This window comes from Pholcus phalangioides, unplaced genomic scaffold (genome assembly GCF_987345545.1).
Source record: "Pholcus phalangioides strain wild (caught in Gottingen) unplaced genomic scaffold, Ppha-v1.0 ptg000007l_1, whole genome shotgun sequence".
Taxonomy (NCBI): domain Eukaryota; kingdom Metazoa; phylum Arthropoda; class Arachnida; order Araneae; family Pholcidae; genus Pholcus; species Pholcus phalangioides.
The window spans coordinates 13,100,844-13,122,962 of NW_028301600.1; the positions used below are offsets into that span (position 1 = coordinate 13,100,844).

General features: G+C 37.0%; 1 protein-coding gene across 5 annotated transcripts in view; it reads left to right on the forward strand.

Annotated features, from left to right (window-relative positions):
- The window catches only part of LOC149084938 (coatomer subunit beta'-like), a 115,486-nt gene that overhangs the window by 75,329 nt on the left and 18,038 nt on the right, over positions 1–22,119 (forward strand). For all 5 annotated transcript variants that reach the window (XM_089232676.1, XM_089232675.1, XM_089232679.1 and 2 more), the window contains exons 14-19: positions 438–645; positions 6,672–6,782; positions 10,298–10,512; positions 10,600–10,692; positions 15,582–15,759; positions 16,257–16,373. In XM_089232676.1, coding sequence (XP_089088802.1) covers positions 438–645; positions 6,672–6,782; positions 10,298–10,512; positions 10,600–10,692; positions 15,582–15,759; positions 16,257–16,373 — 922 coding nt within the window. The remainder of the gene's footprint in view (positions 1–437; positions 646–6,671; positions 6,783–10,297; positions 10,513–10,599; positions 10,693–15,581; positions 15,760–16,256; positions 16,374–22,119) is intronic.

Genomic DNA, 22,119 nt, shown 5'->3' on the forward strand with positions numbered 1-22,119 from the left:
CTGTTCAACAAATATTTTCAGTGTCCCTTTTACTGCATTATAAGCATGTCTGACTACATTCTGATGGGCTAATTAGATTGTCAAGTGTATATTTTGAATAGTTAGGTAAGTAGATCATTTCTAAAATCAGAATTTGAACACAAATCAATTAAACCATAAGTTGGTGTACTTATTTCTGAGCTTCCATGCAGTACTAAATTACCCATATGTTAATCCCATATTTGTCAAGTATTTCTATTGCTCATTGCATTTATATCAGATGAATATATGCACAGAATAAGGGGGAAAAAATGAAATACACTGTACTTGTAAGAGTAATGTTTTCAACACTTATCAATAGAAGGATTAGAAGTTATAAAATTTAAAGAAAACACTGCTCTTTATTTTAAGGATTTTTATTTTCCATATGTATATATATATATTTATTTATTTTACAGAGTAATGTATCTATTGGGATACATTCCAAAAGACAATCGCTTGTATCTAGGTGACAAAGAATTGAATGTTGTATCATATTCTTTACTTCTGTCAGTGCTGGAATATGAAACTGCGGTGATGAGAGGAGACTTTGAAACAGCTCATAATGTTCTTCCATCTGTGCCCACTGAGCAAAGAACTCGAGTTGCACACTTTTTAGAGAAACAAGTAAGATAATATACAAATATATTGTTCAGTTAATGAATAGGTCATTCTCACAGAATAAGAATCGCATTGGCTATCTTTACAAACATTGAAAACAAAATTTACTGTGGATAGTGTATCATATCTGTTGATGATCGACCACTTTCACTTTCATGGTTCGTAACTGTCAGTGAAAACAACTCAGAAAATGATCCTCAATCAAAATGTGAATGGGAGCAATCTATATTTATTCAATCTAAAAACAGGTATATATACACAATGCTTGTGGGGAAAAAGTGATGCCACTCTTGTGGCGTAAAACTAAATTTGCATGAATCAGCGAAAAAACACCAACCATATCAAATTGGGCAAATACATTCAAGAAATAAAAATTAGGGGGGAAGAAAGCAGGCAACTAAAACAGGATGTACACCCAACATGATGAACTGATTAAAGTGCTGCAAGCTGAACAGAAATGTTGATACTGCAGCAACTGAAATAACTGCTCTATTTACAATTGTGAATATGTATGTTTTCTAAAAACTGCTCCCCCCCTCCCACAAATAAAAAAATGTCTATCTGCTATAGCCCTGGAAATAATGGATATTGAGATTAGTTGGACTGCTCAAGTTTTATTGTCTCTGTGATGTCAACATTAGTCATTAAAAATTTTTGGGTCATGGTGGTGCAGGTCGATAAGATACTTACTGAAGGAGTTTGATAACTGATTCGTCTGTCAGAAACTTTCCTGATGTGAAGGTGCAATAGGTACGTGACAGCATGATCACAGAAAAAGATTGCTACCACAGGGAATCCCACAAAGAGGGGTGTTATTGCACCAACCCATTGATGAGTATTAAAAAAAGGCAAAATGTATTGAATGCTACCATTCAGAATCAGCAATAAATTGTAGATCCTGGTCTAATTAGCCATTGTGTGCAGGAAATGACTGTGGTGAAACAATAATGATCAAATGAAAATCTTGACGTGTAACATCTTACTAACTATTGAAAATTTTTGGCATATGCATTTAAATTGCATATGCAGAAAAAGTAGTATAAATCAATTTTTTTATAGATATAAATAATCCCACCTTTTCTCCTTAAAAGTGAGGTATAGAATTTTCAAAAAATACTTTTTTTTTTCAAATCATCCCCTATAATTTTTCAGCTTTCCTGACAATTATTAAGCAAGTGTTTCACAGTACAGACATACCTCAGTTAACGAAGATAATTTATTCTTTCAGGAATCACACATTTTGTTACTCGAAACGCGATTTTCCATAGGTTTCCAGGGTGTCTACCATCATGGAAAAGTCACGAAACGACAAAATGGTCATGAAGTCAAGAAAATGTCATGAAAAAAGAGATGGTCACAGATTTTTTATGAATCAATTTTTGGATTTTCCCGGCAAGTTTGCACACTCGATTTATTTTTCTGAAAATTTCGTGGTGGTCGGCTAAGATTACTTTACCAATGTCGCTAAATAACGAGTGTTGAATCACCAATAATGTCACTAAATGACGAGTTTGAAATCACCAATAATGTCACTAAATGACGAGTTTGAAATCACCAATAATGTCACTAAATGATGAAGTTGAAATTATCAATGTTGTGCTAAAATAACGAGTAACGCTGGACTAAAGGTTTTTTAACCAGCTTTGATAACGAGCGTTAAGTTGCTAATGTCGTCAAATACAATTGATAAAGCATCAAATATCAAGTCAATTTTCTCAACTTTAACATTTTGTAACAATTTCTTTATGAGTAGCCAAATTGCTATGCCCACATGAGGGGGAAAATTAATATAAAAAAATTTATCATCAGTTTCTCACTTCAAAAAGGAAGTTGAATCTAGGTTGGCAGATAACATTGTCTCTGACCCAAAATCATTTTTTCGATACGTCAATAATGGATGTAAGGGGACAGTTGGCCCCCCTCTCGATAGGAGGCTCTAGGTTAGAGAGCAATGTAGGCATGTGCAGTGCTTTCAATGACTTTTTCGCGTCAGTTTTTAATGGAGATAATGATATTCGATATACGGGTGTTGCATGGGGTAATTAAACCCTCAACGATATTCAAGTAGAAGACGTGGAGGTCCTAAATCTTCTAAGAAATGTATGTGCAAGCAAAGCACCAGGACCACATGATATCTATCCCAGGGTCCTCAGGGAATGTGCTAATGAATTGTTGGGGCCAGTCGCACAGATATACAGGAGTAGTGTTGCTGAGGGTATCGTCCCAAGACATTGGAAACTTGCTAATATTGTTACAATATTTAAGAAGGGTAGTAGAGAAGCTGTGTCCAATTATCGTCCAGTGAGTTTGACGAGTTCCCTCTCGAAAATTTTGGAAATTATCATCAAAAGGTAGTTTGTGAAGTGGATAGACGAGAATAATGTATTGTTGGATAATCAGCATGGGTTCAGGAAGGGGAAGTCATGTGTAACTAACCTCCTTTGCTTCTATGATCACGTGACTAAAGCTTTGGGTAAGAGCAAAAATGTAGATGTTGTTTACCTTGATTTCCAGAAGGCATTCGATCAGGTCCAACATGGCAAACTCTTGAAGCGTTTACACAAAATTGGAATTGGGGGCAACTTGCTGAATTGGATAGAATCGTGGTTAAGAGATAGGTCACAATAAGTTATGGTGAACGGGGAATTCTCTGGTTGGACAGGTGTCACAAGTGGAGTTCCTCAAGGAAGTGTCCTTGGCCCCATACTTTTTTCACTTTTTATCGATAAACTCAATCAGGGTATCGCTGGGATTACTAGCAAATTCGCAGATGATGTGAAGCTAATGGGGGTAATCGGGAATCAAAGCGATAGGGAGTTGCTCCAGACCAGCTTGAATAGGATTGCAGCATGGGCAAATGAATGAAGCATGATGTTTAGCGTTGATAAGTGCATGGTCGCTCATTTTGGTTCGAACAACCCACGGTTCTCTTACGAGTGGAATGGTGTCACTATCCCGGATGCAACTAGGGTTACCGATTTGGGAATTCTCATTGACGAGTGGCTTATGTTTTCTGAACATTGTTCAGCGGTGGTCAAAAAAGCGAATAGAATGCTTGTGGTCTCATTTTCAAAAAGGTCTCTTCGCGTCATTTTTCGAGGCTTAGTTCGTCCTGGACTGGAGTGTGCTGTAAGGTTTTGGAGACCCATACCTACAGAGAGACATAGACTTGGTTGAAAGGGTGTAGAGAAGAGCTACACGTGTCCTTATTGGCACACTGGGTTTGAGTTATGAGGAAAGACTTCATTTTTTGAATATGTTTACATTGGATGAACGCAGGTGTCGAGGAGATATGATCGAAGTGTTCAAAATTTTCAATGTGATGGATAGGATGGACCATGAACTTTTAGTACACCGCCAATCGACTGCTTTCACAAGGGGACACCAGTATAGTTTGGTGAGGGACAATGCAAGGTTATGGTGTTGCACAGAATTTTTCTCTAATAGGGTTGTTAATAAATGGAATAGCTTACCCCCGGAAGTAGTATATTGTAACACAATTGACACATTTAAAAAGAAATACGATAAACATGTTGGGGTAAATCGAGAAGCTATCCATACTTAGAATAAGACAACCATAAGTATTCTTTATGGGCATTGTATAATATTTTATCATGTGCATATATTGTTTACAATTTTTGTTAATTGAATTTTTATTTGGGTTGCTATATTTTTGAAATATATGATATCCATATTTTTATGGGCTCAAACACATGACCACTTCAACTGGGTTCTCACACAGAGTGGTTTTAGAACTAACCTCTCAGTTAGGGAAGAAAACCAGCCCTGAATCGACCATGGTTTAGTTTGCCATTGTGGGAGTATGAAATGACTGATGCTGGAGAAATAAAAAAAAAAAGTTTCCCCCTTGTCCTATTCTATAAGACAGTGGTCCCAACATTATATGTCTAGAAATGCACGTGTAATTATTTGTGAGGATGGTGGCCACAAAATTTTAAATTGTGTTGCATTGTAAAAAAGTTGTCGTATAATCCTCAGTGTTTTTTAGTCACATATGCAAATTTCATTCATCAATAATGAAATCTTAAGGAATTGAAGAAATTGTTGATCTTGCTTTTGTAGAAAATTTTTGATTTTACTGTTTGCATCTATACAATATTTATGAATCTTTAAAAAATTGTAGCTTTACAAATAAATTGTCAAAAATTATATCTTTCAATTCCAACCTGCATATATAAAGAAAGTCTACAGAATAGTAAAATTCTTCATTAAAGGCTCAACCTCCCGTTTGATACTTTAGCTACTAATGTTCTCAAAAATTTTCCTAAATGTGTGTTTCTTCAACTGATGGCATTGTATAGAAAAGGTTGAATTTTCCTGAGCACTTCATTGTAACAACCAGCATTGGTGTCTCTTTGGTGGTTTTCATTCAATCAAAGAAAATGTGCAGTATTTATTTATTCAATATTGTTTGGTCGAGACCTATACAAGGGATTGCTGTGGTGAAGTTTGACAGAAAAGACGGTTGATGTTACAAAAGAAATCGGAAAATGTTGCACAATCAATAATGTTTGATGGGAAGCTGTTCCAATCGGTTATTGTTCAATGAAAGAAACTAAATTTGAAACAATCTGTGGATGCAAAAATCTGGGTTTCAATTTTTGAGAATGGTTTATTCTATTGGAAAAGTATGAAGCTCTCTCTGGAGTTAGAAAATTGGAAGTGTTGATGTGGAAAAGGCTGTGAAGGATTTTGAAAAGAAAAGTACAGTAGACTCCTGATAATCTGGCTGGTCCAGTAATCAGGGATTTTTAGGCAGATTTTCTTCGAGCCATAAAAGACGAAAACGTGTCACCACGTGTCTGTGTGCAGAAGTTTATATTGTTCAGATAGGCTTTTTAAACTACCAGTAATCCTGCGATTTCAGTAATCGGGAACACCCTGTCTGATATGTACTAGATTAGCGAGAGTCTAGTGTATTGCTTTCATTAACTTTTATATTAATGAATTAAAATATTGAAGCTGCAGATAATATGCTGCAATATACAATCAGTAATAGGATATCTGATGCTTTTTAACATGCAATCTGCAGCAGAATATATGGGAATTTGAGAAGGTTTATGTCTCACAGAAAAAGGGTCCCAAGGTGGTGTCCTCAAAAAATGTAAGTACATTCATCTCCCCTAGAAACACGTTTTAAAAAAGTTAACGAAGCAATGTAATTATTAAAGCCACAAAAAATTATTAAAAATAATAACAGTTGGCTACTCATCGCCTCATGTGCTTCTTGGCGATATCTTTGGGTTGCTGGATTTTTGAAGTCATTCTTGGCCTCTACTGGTGTTCAAAGTATTGATATATTTACACTTTTTTTCTGAGTGACTCACAACAATTCAGCCAGATTTTTTTACATTATTGTGCACATTTGAATGAGCAGAAACAGTGGTAAATTTTTAAAAGCTTTTTGTGAAAACACCTTGGAACCCTTTCCTTGTCAGACTATTTACGCAGTTTAAGGGTTAAAGCAATAAAATTCTTGTGATTAAATTTATCAGTAAAGTCACCAATAGCCTTCTACAGTGTCCAAAATTTTTGAAAAAGATGCTAAGAATGACTTCACTCCTTATTTTTGCCTTTTGCTATTTGTTTCATTCTTGTAGAGAGTGTTGAAAGCTTTGATTGATCTCTCTCTCTCTGTCTGCTACACAAATCATGTTGTAGATCAGAGGTCTTCAACTTTTTTCCAGTCGTGAGCACTGCCTGTACCCATCATAAAAAGAAGACCACCCTTACAGCAAGTTACGAATGTATGAAATGAAGATGATTTTAATCCTTGAATGCAATTCTCCAAGGTGTTTAATTGGAACGTTGATCAAGTGCTTGCGAGCATGACATCAAACAAAAGCATTGAGCACTGTGGATACTTCAGAGGAGCACCATGGTGCTCGCAAGCAACAGATTGAAGATGCCTGTTATAGATATTACATTATCTATATGCTACATGTTTTTTTGTTGATGTATAGTAACTAAAATTTAAATTATTACTAAATATGCTTCTACCATTTTTTTAGGGTTTCAAGTCTCAAGCTCTTGTTGTGACCACCGATCCCGATCACAAGTTTGAATTAGCTTTACAACTTGGAAATTTAGATGTTGCTTATCAACTGGCCAAAGATGCTGGGGTAGATAGCTGTGTATTTTTATTCTTGCAGTTAGACATTTCAGAGAATAAAAACTTCACTATTTTAATTTATTTCATTGCAACTGAGATAAATCCTTGTGAAAGGTTATCAAGCACAAGATTTCAAGACAGTTTACGCACAAGCTATTGAAAATGATATTAAATAATTAATAATAAAATAAGTAGGGATTCTGAGACAGAAAATTAGAATCTTATCTCAGAATGAAAGTAAATATGTATAACGTAGAGTCTCGATGATCCAAGGTGAATGGGACCAAGGTAACTGAGGACTGAAAACTTAAATTATTCAAAAAAGAATAGAAAAAGTGCCCAAGATATTAGTTTTACTTCGGAAAAATGAAAAATTCGGGGGGGGGGGGGGAAGCAAAGCATATTACAAAAATGATTAACGTGTATAAAAGTGATGGGTCATTGTCATTGGATTCGCAATAAAAAATGAAATTACTTGGTGAATTATTTTTCAAAGGTGTTTTCTGTGAACACTTGTACTTAATCATAAAAGTGTTGTTCTCAATCAATTCAACAATCTAATTTTATTACAGATAAGGATCTCACCAAGTCACTTTCAAACTGAAGTTACTCTTGCACTAGGAAAAAATGTAAAAAGCCGAAGAAAATTTAAAAATTTTCACTTTCTCAAATTTTCTAGAACCTTGAACTTTTGAGACTCTACTGCAGTGTTTCTCAAACTTTGCATCGCGGCTCCTATAGGCATCACCAATTATTTTCTGGGATGTCGTGGCAAGCTGGAGATATTGATTTGTGTGCCTATTGATGCTTTGAAATGGTTCTTTCATGTTGAGGAAAATATCTACCAAACTATTCTGGGGACCTGCAGATGAATCACGAATTGTGCAAAGGAGCCGTGGGTGACAAAAGTTTGAGAACCACTGCTTTACTGGAATGCCTTATTTCCAAAAATGGACCATATTGTCCCTTGGGGGAGGGCGATTGAACAAAGCAGTGAGGCGGTAAAAGCTACAGGTGCAATGCGGAATTTCGTATGTTGTATTTTTATATAGCATGGCTGATGATAGGAATTTATTTATTTTTTTTGATGAGGGGGATGATGGTAATGTGAAAAATAAGTTTAGAACACTACTCCAAACTTTAGACAAACTTCTTAACCCTTTCAGACCCTGTATGCTCAAATGTTGGGGGGGGGGTGGTTCTTTCCCTCACTGTAGATATTCTTTTTTTAACCTCAGAGAGTTCAGCCCTAACTTCAAGGATTATTGGCGTTTTGTCGTTGAAGTCAGGGCAGAACTTCCTGAGGTTAAAAAAGTATATCTACAGCAAGAAAAAAAATCAATCCCACATTTGTTAGTAGTCTGTCTGAAATGGCTAAAGGTTATTCACGATCACCATGGTGCTCCCTGAAGTATTTAAGAATGCTCAAACTCAGAAAACATTAAAAGACTTTTTCTAAAAGTACTGTATGTGTGAAGTAATCTTTGAAATGTAAATCCATTACAGTATGTCATGTAACTTTATACTGCATTCATTTGATCTTTTAATTGCATTGTACAGTAACTAAAAATAACTTTTGTGTTAATGCAATTTCCACTATTTATGGTTTTATTTATTTCATTTAACTTGAAAATTCTGGAAGGTCTGTATTATCTGTGGCATGTTCAGTATACATTAGCTCAGATAATCAGGGTCCTAGTATACCATAATAGAAATAATTTACTATATTCTTTCCAGTGGCAGTTGGTGGCTATGTTGCAGGTTTCCCTAATTGTCACTATTAATACACTCATTGCCATAAAAATTTGCGCACCAAGAAATAATTGTGGGATCGAAACGAAAGTTGGCCTGAAGGTACATGTCGGGCAGATATGCAAATGATTAGAAATGCAGCGTGATTGCGCATTGCGTAATGCCACTAGAGGGCGTTGAACTTCGTTCTCCTTGGAGTATAAAACAGGTAAGCAGAGCTTGCTGGAGTGTATTTAATCGTTTGCAAAGGAAATGCTGAGGTAGACATGCCGTTATGCCGCCATCGAAGACCATATGAGCAGTTGTCAGAGTTCGATAAAGGAAGAATCATCGGGATGATGGAAGCTGGGTGGTCAGCTCGGCGAGTAGCTCGTCAACTAGGCCATTCTGATTTTACTGTGAGGAGATATTGGGATCAGTGGACAGAAGAGACGTCATTTACACGGCGACCAGGTTCAGGACGCCCTCGACAGACCAGTCGCAGAGAAGACCGTCACATCATCCAAAACGCACACGTAGAGCCAACTGCCTCATTGGTCGCTATCCAGACACAGGCAGCAGCTTCACTACGGGCCCCTGTGTCTTCCTGAACCATCGCAAGGCGCCTGGCTGAAGGACATCTGGTATCGCGGCGCCCATTACGTGTGCTGCCAATGACACCCACCCACCAACGCCTCCGTTTGGAGTGGTGTTGAGCACGACAGGATTGGACTGCAATGGAATGGAACCACGTCGTTTTCAGCGACGAATCGAGATTCAACTTGAGCAGTGATGACAATCGTGTTCGTGTGTGGAGGCCCCGTGGTGAACGCTTCAATCCTGCCTTCGCTTTACAGCGACACACCGCTCCCACAGCTGGTGTCATGGTATGGGGTGCCATTGCTTACAATACACGGTCACCCCTAATATTGATCCATGGCACAATGACAGCCCAGCGGTACGTCCATAACATCCTTCAGCCACATGTGTTGCCACTCATGGCAGGGCTTCCAGGAGCCATTTTTCAACAAGACAATGCTAGGTCACACACGGCAAGGATGTCACAAGACTGCCTCCGCCACATTACCACCCTTCCCTGGCCTGCTCTATCCCCAGATTTGTCACCAATCGAGCATATCTGGGATCATTTGGGATGGCAAGTTGGACACCCTACGAGGTTGGTCGAACTAGAGGCGCATTCACAGCAACTGTGGAACGAGATGTCTCAGGACATCATACGAAACTTGTATGCCTCAATGCCCGCTTGTATCGCATCGTGCATTCGTGCTAGAGGGGGTCCAACAGAGTACTAAAACTTCTGTTCATCTGTACTTTTTTCTGCAATAAATGATCCTTTTTCTTGGATTTTCTAATCACTTACTTATATCAACGTAGTACTTACATGTGTAAAATTTATGTCGTTTCATTTTGACGACTTCTTCTGGGTGCGCAAATTTTTATGGCAATGAGTGTAGATAGAGAATATAATACTGAGACTGACTTACAATTATTCTTGTTTTTCAAAAATTGATAGATTTTGTTTGAAAAATTAATTAAAGAATCGTGAAAATTCATTTTATGTAGAATAAATTCATGTGAGAGAGATTGAGAAAAACATTGTTTTATTTATTCCAACCTTATTCTTTTAACTGGGGGCAGAAAATCTGGGCAGAATGCATACACACATGCAGTGACATGTGACAGCAGCATGCTTTGATGTTGCAATAACTCTTTAGTAAAATTTATTCAGCAATATCTGGTTCTAAACTTATATATTTAACTTATAAATTTTAGAGTGATCACAAATGGAAACAACTCGCAGATCTGGCCATGTCTCGGTGTCGATTCCAACTTGCTGAAGAATGTTTGCACCATGCAAAAGACTATGCGGGACTTTTATTATTAGCTACATCATCAGGCAATGCAACCATGGTTGAAAAGTTGGGGGAAAGTGCAGTAGTTGGGGGAATCAATAATGTAGCTTTTATGTCCTTCTTTCTTCTTGGGAAGTAAGTGTGTGTATTCTTCTTTATAAAATTTTATTGACATGATAATTTTTTCATAAATAAAATTGTATAATTTTTTTTTTCCTGTAGAAAAGAGAAGGCTTTAGATATACTTTTGCAAACTGACCGTATTCCAGAAGCTGCATTTTTTGCTAGAACATATTTGCCTAGTCATGTTTCAAGGTGAGTTTTTTCCCCAATACAGATTTCCCTTGCTTTATATGATTAATTAGTTCCACAAAATAATTATGTAAGATGAAAATGCATAAAGTGAGCTAAATTTTACATAGGTAAGATAGGGATGAGGGAAGAGTTTCTTCAAAAGGATACAGAAATAAACTTAACTCTAAGCAGCAAAATAAATTTTTATGAATGAGTTAATTATTAAACTTACAAATGAATCTCACTGATTTTGCTTTACAAATCGGGTGATGAACGGACTGATTTTTGTGAGTGGACCTTTGCTCTCTTGAAGAGCCTGAGATAATACAGTCATATCTTGACAAGCAGCATTCTTAACCGTTTAAAGGCCAATGTTCCATAAATGGAACATAGTTTTTATTTACAAAAATATCAGATAAAAATTGATTCAAACATTTCTGGTTTTTATCATATATAGAGGAGAGTGCAAAGTATTTTTTTTTTAAATAAATTCGGAAATTTCAAGTTGATATAAACATTTTTAACAGAATTTTGAAATTTGACATTTCTTGGGCATTTTTTCCCCATTTTGATTAAAATTTGCCAAAATTTCAATTTCCAAGTAAATTGGAAATTATTTTGTATGTTTCTACCACTTAATATATCAATCGAAGTAAATCAATTAGTTTCTTTGTACTGTTAAACGTTAAAGAGCTACGTGCATTCATACATGCATGTTCCATTTATAGAACATTGGCCTTTCAAGAGAGCGGGATTCTAGGGATATCTAATGTGTATTGTGCAGTGCACTGCTTCGATTTTCCTGTTCGGACCCAAGGGTGTTGTCATCGTTTGACATGTGTATAGGGGATAATTCTGGGTAATATGACACAGGGAAATGTGCTCTCTGGGGTGGATTGTTTATAGTGGGTGAATACTTTTTTATTCTTGCATTCTTAGAAATACATGTTTTTTGTAACTGCAGACTAAATCAAACCAAGTTTGACAATCTTAGTCTTGTTGTGTTCAGCTGAGTGTAACCATATCAAAAAGATATCTCACATTAGAAGAAGCTGTAAGATATTTGGAAACTCTTTCAGATTCCGAATTAAAGGATGTATATATATACACCAATTACGTGCTAATGAAAATGAGAACGTCATGGATGAAAATGATAATGTTAAAAATGATCTAGTATCAACAGTTCCAACTGATGTATGTGAAATGCTAGGTAATTTTGCCACAACGAGGATGAGGTGTTAGAAAACTCCTGAAATTTGTTCTTCAAAAGATGTAGGGTAGAAAAAAGGAGCAAAACATAAGTGTAACACTCAAGTTTCAAGAAAAGGCAAAACAGTTTTGAGCAATCCGAAAAAAATATTGCATGGGATAAAAAAGTTCGTTTTAAAATCTGAGCAAAACCTCAGCTCTGGATTCCATTGGAAAAAATTTGCCATATGACCGTTATAGCACGTTGGAAAATTCCTTCAGAGTTGCGAGATTATTTCATATTTGGAATTCCGAAGAGAAGTGACAATGAATGAAGCAGGGGTTAATTAATCATCAAGGTCCACGCTGTCAACTGAAAGAAAGATGTCAGGTCATCTGATTATATTGTGTCTGCGACGCAAGGATGGTGTGCGGTTTGCCAAAAAATGTGTATAAATGCTACCAATCCGACGAATGGGTCCTTCAAATATATATGTTTTCTTTCTTTTATCACTGACATTAGAAAAAATTTTGAATTTTCTGCACACACTTACTTTTATGTCAAAAAAGCCAGCATGTGTTACGAATTTGAATTTGTAGTAGAAAATAGAAAATTTTGTGTGGTAAACTATTCCAGTAATAAATAATTATGAGAATATAGGCGATACCACTTTCCCCAAGTGCCAATGTTCCATACATAGAACATCAAACAAATAAATTTTTTTCCTTCAAAAAATTTTTTTCCTTCAAAGTTGATCTATATATAGGCATGCAAAAAGACCCCCAAATTTCAAAACAATAAGTGACTTTCAAGGAAATGGTTATTTCCCGGATATGATACTGAGGTGAACTTGGAAAGAAAAGTCATCACGTCTCCGCCGGGACTCGAACCCAGGCCCTCTTGCATACCGGACAAGCATGCTACCATCTACACCACTGGAGACACATGACCCTGCCTTCCTTATTTCACACACTGTGGCGTGAGGTGCTGAAGTAGAGGCATTAGTAGCCTCTCTTAACTTCAGGAAATGGCCCCCGGGTGGGACGGTTTAGAGTGAGATAGATGGCTTTTTTCTCAGCCCGAGATATCAAGGAAACAGTTATTTTCCGGATACGATACTGAGGTGAACTCAAAAAGAAAAGTCATCAGTCCTGGCGGAGACGTGATGACTTTTCTTTCCGAGTTCACCTCAGTATCGTATCCGGAAAATAACTGTTTTCTTGATATCTCGGGCTGAGAAAAAGGCCATCTATCTCACTCTAAGTGACTTTGTTCATAGTTCAGCCTTTAAACGGTTAATCTCTTGATAAAAACTTTATTGCCAAAGCCAGAGAATACATAATATTTCTCGTGCAAATGTCACAATGCTTTTCTCATTAGGATTATTTTCTGCTATTACAATTCTAGTGGCATTGTCAAATGTGTTACTAAAGAATGATCATCAGAAAACTTTGGTAAATTGGATTTGAGCGTTTCATCCTCATTTGTTTCATCTTCATCCTCAAATCCGACAGAGTTTGTCATTTTAGCTATGTCATGTCTTTGCTTTTAATTCCGAAGTAGAGCTTGAAATTGAACTCCTGGGCAAATTTCACAGAAAAATAAAAAACAAAATAGAAACACTTATATATACGGGGTGATTATAAAAAAACTATCCCGACATATGGGCCCCTAACTATCATACCATTCACAGAAACTGAATGAAATTTTGGCATAAGGTATTTTGATGTATGCGCTCAAGAATGATATGGAAAACAACAGTGTCACTCTAACAGTTACAGTTACAGTGAGAAAATATCAAATGGCAACACCAAGTTTTTTGTATTGGAATGTGATCTCCATTGTGAAAAACCCTAAATAGCGTTCGAACGGCAACTATAGCATGAAAATCACCGGCGGTAGATAGGCTAAAAGTGAGGATAACCAATAAGGACAGAGAAGCAGCATAAAATAAAGCATTTTATTGTGTTTCACAAATTTTCCACATGACTTCCTTCACACATGATGACACTTTGCATGCGGCAGATGGTGGATAGCACTGCAGCACGTACCATGGCAATAGGAATCTCTTGAATCGCAGTTCTGATGGCATCTTTCAAATCAGATGCAGTTTGCGGACGAAACTGATACACTTTGGATTTCAGATATCCCCACAGCCAGAAATCCATTGGTGTGAGATCAGGAGACCTTGGTGGCCACGGAAACGGAAAATGATGGGAGATAACTCTGTCACCAAACTGTTGACTTAAGACATGTTTGACTGAAAACCCTACATGTGGAGGAGCGCCATCTTGCATCCACACTACTTCAGATAGAGCATTTTGCCATTGCAATGTGGGAATCGCGTAACGAGTTAACATGTCCAGATAGCGAGCACTCGTTACTGTACATGTTTGCAGATCACCGGCAGTAACCTCTTCAAAAAAGTAAGGGCAGAGGATGAACGTACTCATTATACCACACCACACAGTCACTTTTTCCTCGTGTAATGGACGTGCAAGCACATCATGTGGATTATTGTCTGCCCTGTGCACACAATTTTTTGAATTCACGTTACCAGTTAACGAGAAATGCGCCTCCTCTGTCCACAGAATGTGTAAAGGCCAGCTGCTATCTTCATCGTACCGGATAAGGAATTGATTCGCAAAATCCAGCCGTAATTGATAGTCTCCCGCTTCCAACATCTGGACACGCTGCAATCGATACGGAAACATGTTTAGAACAGAGCGCAGAATCTTGCGGACAGTTGAATTCGGCAGATTCAGAACACGTGAAACACTGCGTGCACTTGCGGGACGAACTGTGCTTATCATCTGATGAACTTCTGCAACAGCTTCCACGGGAACTGAAGGTCGTCCAGACCGAGGTCGATCACATGTGCAACCAGTTTCTTCAAATTTATGAATCAAGTCCCGTACAGCTTTGACAGTGCACGGGCCTCGCCGTAATCCATGGTTTCTGCAGTAAACATGCAATATCTCTGCGGCATTTTGTCCATTCAGGTAATAAATCTTTACGATTTCCCCACGTTCTTTCCCTGAAAGCGGCATCTTGTTCGGAATGGCAGAAAGCAACATACGTGGCTCGCATTTCGCAGTGCCTTTTCTTTCACCTAGCGTGACGACGTCAGTCATGACTGTGTCTTACGTAGAACTGAAATTTGCATTTCTTGGTTTCTTCTTCTCGTTTTGTGGAGGACTAATCAGGCTGGGATCTCAGCTGAAGAAACGGTGTGACGAATGAAACGAACATTAATGCTCTGGTGCACGGCAAAGTCCTTTTTACTTTTTCCTTGCCTAGCTCCGGGGATTTTCGTGCTACAGGTGCCATTCCAACGCTATTTAGTGTTTTTCAATATGAAGATCGCATTCCAATACAAAAAACTTGGTGTTGCCATTTGATATTTTCGAAATTTTCTCACTGTAACCGTAACTGTTTGAGTGACACTGTTGTTTTCCATATCATTCTTGAGCGCATACCTCAAAATACCTTATGCCAAAATTTCATTCAGTTTCTGTGAATGGTATGATAGTTAGGGGCCCATATATCGGGATAGTTTTTTTATAATCACCCTGCATATGAAAAAAATCATAAGTTTTGTGCAAAATGTACATATATTGAAAACATTTTCTATAGTAGGCTATTGTTTACTTTCAAGACATTATACGATTTTTATGCAGGTAAATCAACTTTGTTCATTCAAAGTATTGTGTTCATATAGGGTGGTGAAGATTTGGAAAGAAAGCATCAAGAAGATAAATGAGAAAGCTTCCCTGGCCCTTGCAGACCCGGGAGAATATGAAAATCTTTTTCCTACCATTGCAGATGCTGTAAAGGCTGAACAATTTTTCAAAGTTAATCAACACAGACAGCCTGCATTTGCATACCAAGAATTGGATGTAAGTGATAGGAAATGTTATTATTCTGATAGTATTGTGGAGAAATCACAAGTTTCATCTTGTCAAAAATAAAAGTATAGTAAAACCCTCTATTTCAGGGACACCAGCAGGACAAAAAAAAATCCATAAAAGATGGGTGATAGTATCTTGGGGGGGGGGGTGCGATTCAGAGGGGTTTCACTGTATGTCAGTTGTTAAAATTTTGTCTCATTTCTACAACTTAGAATGATAATTCACCTAAAAAGATTTTCTTTTTTTTTACTAAGTGACTGTAATGTATGATGTCGAAATCTGATTTATTGGTTAGTTTCATAGATTTAAGAATGATGGAAATCTTCAATGCCATAAGCAAAAATCCTCAAATAGATTTATTCTGAGTATAAAAAATTAAATATGCAAGTGCATTTTTGAAAGTTTGATATTATTATTTTTTTTTTTTTGTTTTCCTAATTTTCAGCTGAGTTTGCACGTTTCTCAGAAACTTTTGTGTTTTTCAGTTATCTGTGGATAGAGATGTTATAAAAGAAATGAAAGAAGCCCATACCTCTGGAAAATTTGTTTATGTTGTTGAAGAAAGAAATGACTCTACAGAAAGCTTAACTTCTATTTCTGAAGTGAGTTTTACATGATATTTGATTAATAAACTGATTTTCAAATCCATGTCATTTGATGTGTCCACTGATTTCAGATCCATCAAAATTTAATAACTCTGAAAATCAGGGCTTGACAAATCAAAAAAAAAAATTTAGGCATCAGACAAATTTCTCAGGATTCAAGCATAATCTTCCCCCCCCCCAAAAAAAAAGTCCTAAATATATTTTTTAAACTTTTCAAGACTTAATGACTCTTCCCATGTTAGAAGACACATGATTATGAAATCAGAAGATTTTGTGTTGACTCTGATTTTGCAATAACATATGAAAAATTTTAGGTGCTAATATTGATTATATATTATTTATAATATTGTGCCTGGGATTTGTCAAGCCCTGCTGAAAATATTGCGAAACTGTTTGGCATATCATTGGTATATGTTTTTTTCATTATAATTAGATGGAATGGTAATTTTTTGTTGAAATAATTGGAAGAAATTTTTTTTGGCTATTCATTAACAGAGTGAAAGGGATATTTCACCATTTTCACTAGCTATGAGCCAATTTATACAGATTCCTAGAATTAAGGAGATTTGGCCTCAGCCTGGTGATTTGTGCCCAAAGTTAAACTATGTTATTTTATTCATATTCTTTCTGTTCTTTAAAAATTACTATATTAAGTTTGCTATCTATTGTATGAGAATGATTGCCATGGGCAGGAAAAAAAATTAACCCAAGTGGTGTGTCTGCATATCCGCTGTACCTTTTCAGAATAAATTTAACTTTCATGTAATCACAGTTTTCTCTTATTCTACAAACATTTGTTAGCAAATTTTACTAATGTTCAGAATTAATCCTGAACAGTTGATAGTTAGTTGCTATTTGAGTGCTATGCTATAATTTTAATAAATAATTAGTTAATTTCTAGAAAATTATGTTTTTAGAAACAAAAATTGGCACACATAGGCACTACAAGCTAAAAAAATATGTTTTTAAGGACATGAATACATACAGTAGGCGGTCTGGAATCCTAGAGATAAGAACTTGTTCCAGACCAATTTGAATGTTCTCAAGTGGCATAGGCAGAGATAGACTTGGAAATCTGGGGGGGCACGATGATGATGATGATGTCAGTTCATATATACATTAGATCAGTTGACTCCACCTTTGACGCTGGGGGGCAATGCCCCCCCACTGCCCCACTCCCGTATCTTCACCCATGTAGAGTGGTGCAGTGGTAAAATGCTCGTGTTCCCACCATGTAGGTTACTGTCAAGGTCCACTGATTTGAATTGGGGGGGGGGGGACACTGGAAACAAGTTTTTTACCTACCGAGCCTGGGGCGACCACCGATAGATGGCGTCTTCATTTCCCACCCAACTCCACTGGTTGGAAATTGCTGTATGGTGATATGACCGGAGTTGGTGCAGTAAAGTAGACCAATTTGAATATAATCAAGGTATGGACTGATGAATAGAGCATGACTTTCAGCAATGATATGTGCATAGTTGCTCACATTGGATCTAATAACCCATATTTCACTTACAAGTTGAATGGTAAATCTATTTCGAAGGAGGTAGGCTTACCAATTTAGGAATTCCCATCTATGAGTAGCTAGAGTTTTCTGCATATTGTTCTGCAGTGACCGAAAAGCAAATAGAATGCTTGATTTATGATATATTATGAGATATTGATACACGTTCAATATCTCAATAAGTTATTTTCTGACAGGGTTGTCAATGCATGAACTAGCTTACCTTCTGTTATCATAAATTTTCTCCACAATTTAAATGTCAGTAGTTTCTTGCTACGAAAATTATGTAGTGGTAGTAAGAAAGAAGCTATTCAAACTTGGATGAATGATGATCATATCTTTTATGGGCAGTGTATTATCCTTTCTCTCATTTTTGAGTTCCTGAGTTAGGGTTTCTATATTTTGTGTGATTTTAAAGATACTCATATTTATTATAGACATCTATCTAAAAACAATCATACCTTGTCTAACAAAGATAATTTGTTCCATGTACAGCCCAAAATTTAAAAATCAGTTTTATAAAACACTGAGAAGATGCAAAAAAAGATAAAAGCCAAAGATGGTGGAATAGGGAAGGACTGTTGATTAGTGAGCTCCAAGAAAAATTGTTTTAAAAAATGAATAAGTGGTGGAAATAAAGTGAATTGTAATAATTGAAGTACATATACATCGAGAAATTATATTAGTGCGTGGAATTTGTGTGAATTTGAACTGAAGTGGAAGTTTTTGATTTGTGGCGTGTCTGAGCATGGGGTCTATGAAAGGGCTTATGTGATGGTAAGTAGACAAAGAATTAGTGAAATGCTTTTGAAGTAGGATTAGAAAGTAATTGTAGCATGGGAGAATAAGTTTCGTGGGTTTAAGTTTCTTGATAAAAATTTTGATCATTTAGATTAAATTTTGTGTTGTTGGAAATTGCAACTGTCATGGCGGTCTTTTTGTCACGTAGTTGATAATCAAATAACTGTGCAAAAAAGCAGTATTTGAAGTATCGCAAATAGTTTCATTGGATAAAGGAATTTTTACCATTAATTTGGTGTAAATCGGATGAACGGTTGATTTTTTTTATAGAATTTAGAATAATTCCCTCGTGCTCGGAGAATCTTTGTTTTTACCACTATTACAGTGACGTCACTAACTTGGATTTACTAGATAGAGTGTAGTGTGTGAGTTGCACTGAATATACGGGGGAACGGTCCACGACAAATACAAATAAACACAAGCAATTTTTTACTTGTTGTATTTTGGATATTTTAAGTAGTAATGAGTTTTATTTTGGTATTTTGAGTGGGGGCTCACACTAAAGTGAAACACTGGAGTTGATTTGTGTTTGACGGTTTTTCTGGTTTTTTTTAGTGGATAGGTACAGATATTGGATGAAGTTTGTGAATGTAGATATTTTGTATAGTAGTAGTCAAAATTTTCAGACCAAACTATTGGTTTTACATAAAATTTAATTGGCAGTTATAGATTGAGAAATCATGTTACACAAGGGTTAAGCAACTCCAATAGGGTAATTGAAAATATTGAAAGTGATTGACAAAGTATTGGCCACACTTGAAAGATGGAATAGTGGAAATACTTTCAGGATATCCCTGTGTAATATTACTGCACTCAAATACATTTGGGTGACCCCCATTGTGAAAATGTCTCTTCGCATAGTGAAATGAATAGCTTCCAATATCCAAGTGAAGGGGATTCGCATCATCAAAGTGAAGTGACTGACGTTGAAGAAGTGAATAAGAAGACAGGTGATCATGTCATTTCCACCTCTATGCACATCCTTTTGGATATTGCATTATCAAGTGGTTTCGAGTGCACCAGTACCCGCGAGTGCTTGTTGAATATTTAAAATAGTGCAGTGTGTGTGTGCGCAAGTGAGGGAGCAGATTTATAACACAGGAACAAATAAAATGTGAAGAGACATAACAGCTCACCTCATGGGCGGAGATACGGGGGGGGGGGGCCCAGAGTCAAAGGTGGAGTCGACTGATCTAATGTATATATGAATTGACATCATCATCGTGCCCCCCCCCAGACTTCCAAGTCAATCTCCGCCTATGGCTCACCTACTAACCCATTGGAAATGCCACACTCGAGAACTGTGTGAATCCTTAATAAAAGATTCTATAATAACGAGTATCGACAAAACAAAAGAGGATATATACACACAAGGAGGGTGACATTTTCAACATATAATCAAACATGCTCAAGCAAAATTCCTTGATTAAGCTCAGGATTTAGCTCAGCAAATTGCAGCCCACCTGAATCAACTTTGTTATCAGCTGGCTCCAAAGTAAGAGAGACCTCTCCGGCGTCTGAAATACTTCGACTACTGAACGGGGATAGGTCTGCCGAAAACTAACAGGAAAGCGAAACACAAAGTGATAAAAACCCTATTGAAATGGAAGAGGAACAAGAGAATGACAAACCATTTGGTATAGACCCAGCTAATAAGCTATGGGAACTCCTCACAGAAACAACAGGTGAAAATCCTAATGTCAAACCAAGGATCCGTAAAGGAACGCAAACCCTTGCAAGACAACTCATCTTTGAAATTATAGACATGGTATCATGCCTTTCAAAGATGGAAACAACTCAACAACAAACAGATCACTCGAAGGAAAAAAATCTCATAGCAGACGGAAAGGATCCTAACAGGAGGAAATGAGGGAAAAAAGGGAAAGAAATCTCCACAATGAACGTGGAAACACAAACATATAAGATAGAGGAAGGAAAAAAGACAAGAGAGACAGAAACAGCAACCCAAACAGAAGAAACGGAAAAAGAGAAAAAGAAAGATGCAGAAACACACCATAGATTAATAAGTGTAAAAAGAAAGGTAATACCAACTGAGGCAGAAAAACGGCAAAACAACGCCTACGAAGGGCAGCCCTTGCCAAACAAGGAAAGAGAAAAGATGTATTTTATCAAAGAAAAACGAATAGCGGCCAAGTAACAGAAGATGGAAAAATAAATGATCCAAGAAAAGAATTTTGTCAAGAAAGAGCAGAGAATAACGTAAATTGTGAAACAATGGACGGAATAGCAGAGCAAGAGAACATGGAGAAACAAAGGATAATTGCCAAAAACAAAGAAACAAGAGTTAAACTTTGCCAAATGGAGCCTATATGGAGGACAGAGTGACCAACAGCATCGACAAGAGACAGTCAAAGGACAATGGTAGCCCCACATCATTCTCTATGGTGTTCATGTGACATCCTGTTTCGGAGTCCTTGAATTCAACACTGTGGTTGACTGTCAAATGGGTGTATCCTTTTTGGTCTAGACGTTTGTAGGCTTTCCAACAATTGGAAGGAATAGTTCCCTTCTCTATCCATGTCTCGATAAGCCCAACAAGTTTTTCCGCGGACCTGTCATGAACAGCTACCAAAAACATCTCCATGTTTCTCTCTTTACCCCCCCCCAAAACCCACTGACTCTCCACCCTGCGACCTCTATTGTATTTCCTCTTCCCAAATTTAGCCTCATCGACCTCAACAGTCTTACCTACACCGCCTATTTTCTCCGAGTGATGCTCGATGTGAATTATCTAATTAATGAATTGAGTCAGCCAAGGTGCTAGAAGAAAAAGAATATTCCTGAGCTATACTGGCGGTGCTTTGACCTTGCAGAATCTCATAACAAAGCAGGAAAATCTCAGGAATATTCAATTTACTGCCCCCAAACCATGACCCACACCTGATCGATTTCTTGGCTCTGCACTTACTAGCCATGCAGACCCAAATGAAATCCTCAGAAATATCTTTTTTTGGGGTCACTTTCATGACAGTTCCGCAGTTTAGGCAACACATTGTTGATTTAAGAAGTCCTGTGTCTCACAAAAACTAGCAACAGGGGCCTATTTGGGCACAGGTAAGTTTGGTAGAAAATTGTATTACCCACACCTCCACACCCAACATCTTCCTGCCATTAGAAAATTTTAGAGTGAGATCCTGCTTAGAAATAATGACGCTGTAAACAGAAGGTATGATCGAAAATAGAAAAAAAGGAATACAACCAAAAAAGAGGAAAAAAGGAATACAACCAAAAAAGAGGAAAAAAGGAAAGATACAACCTGACTTGACGACTAAATATAATCCAAACTTGTGGAATGTAATCGACAAAATGGCAGTTTGAAAAGACGCGCTAAAAACAATTTGCGCCACCTGGCTGTATTTTTTTTACAGAAAGAACATTCTTAAACAATGACAACCCAGCAGAACAACAACACAG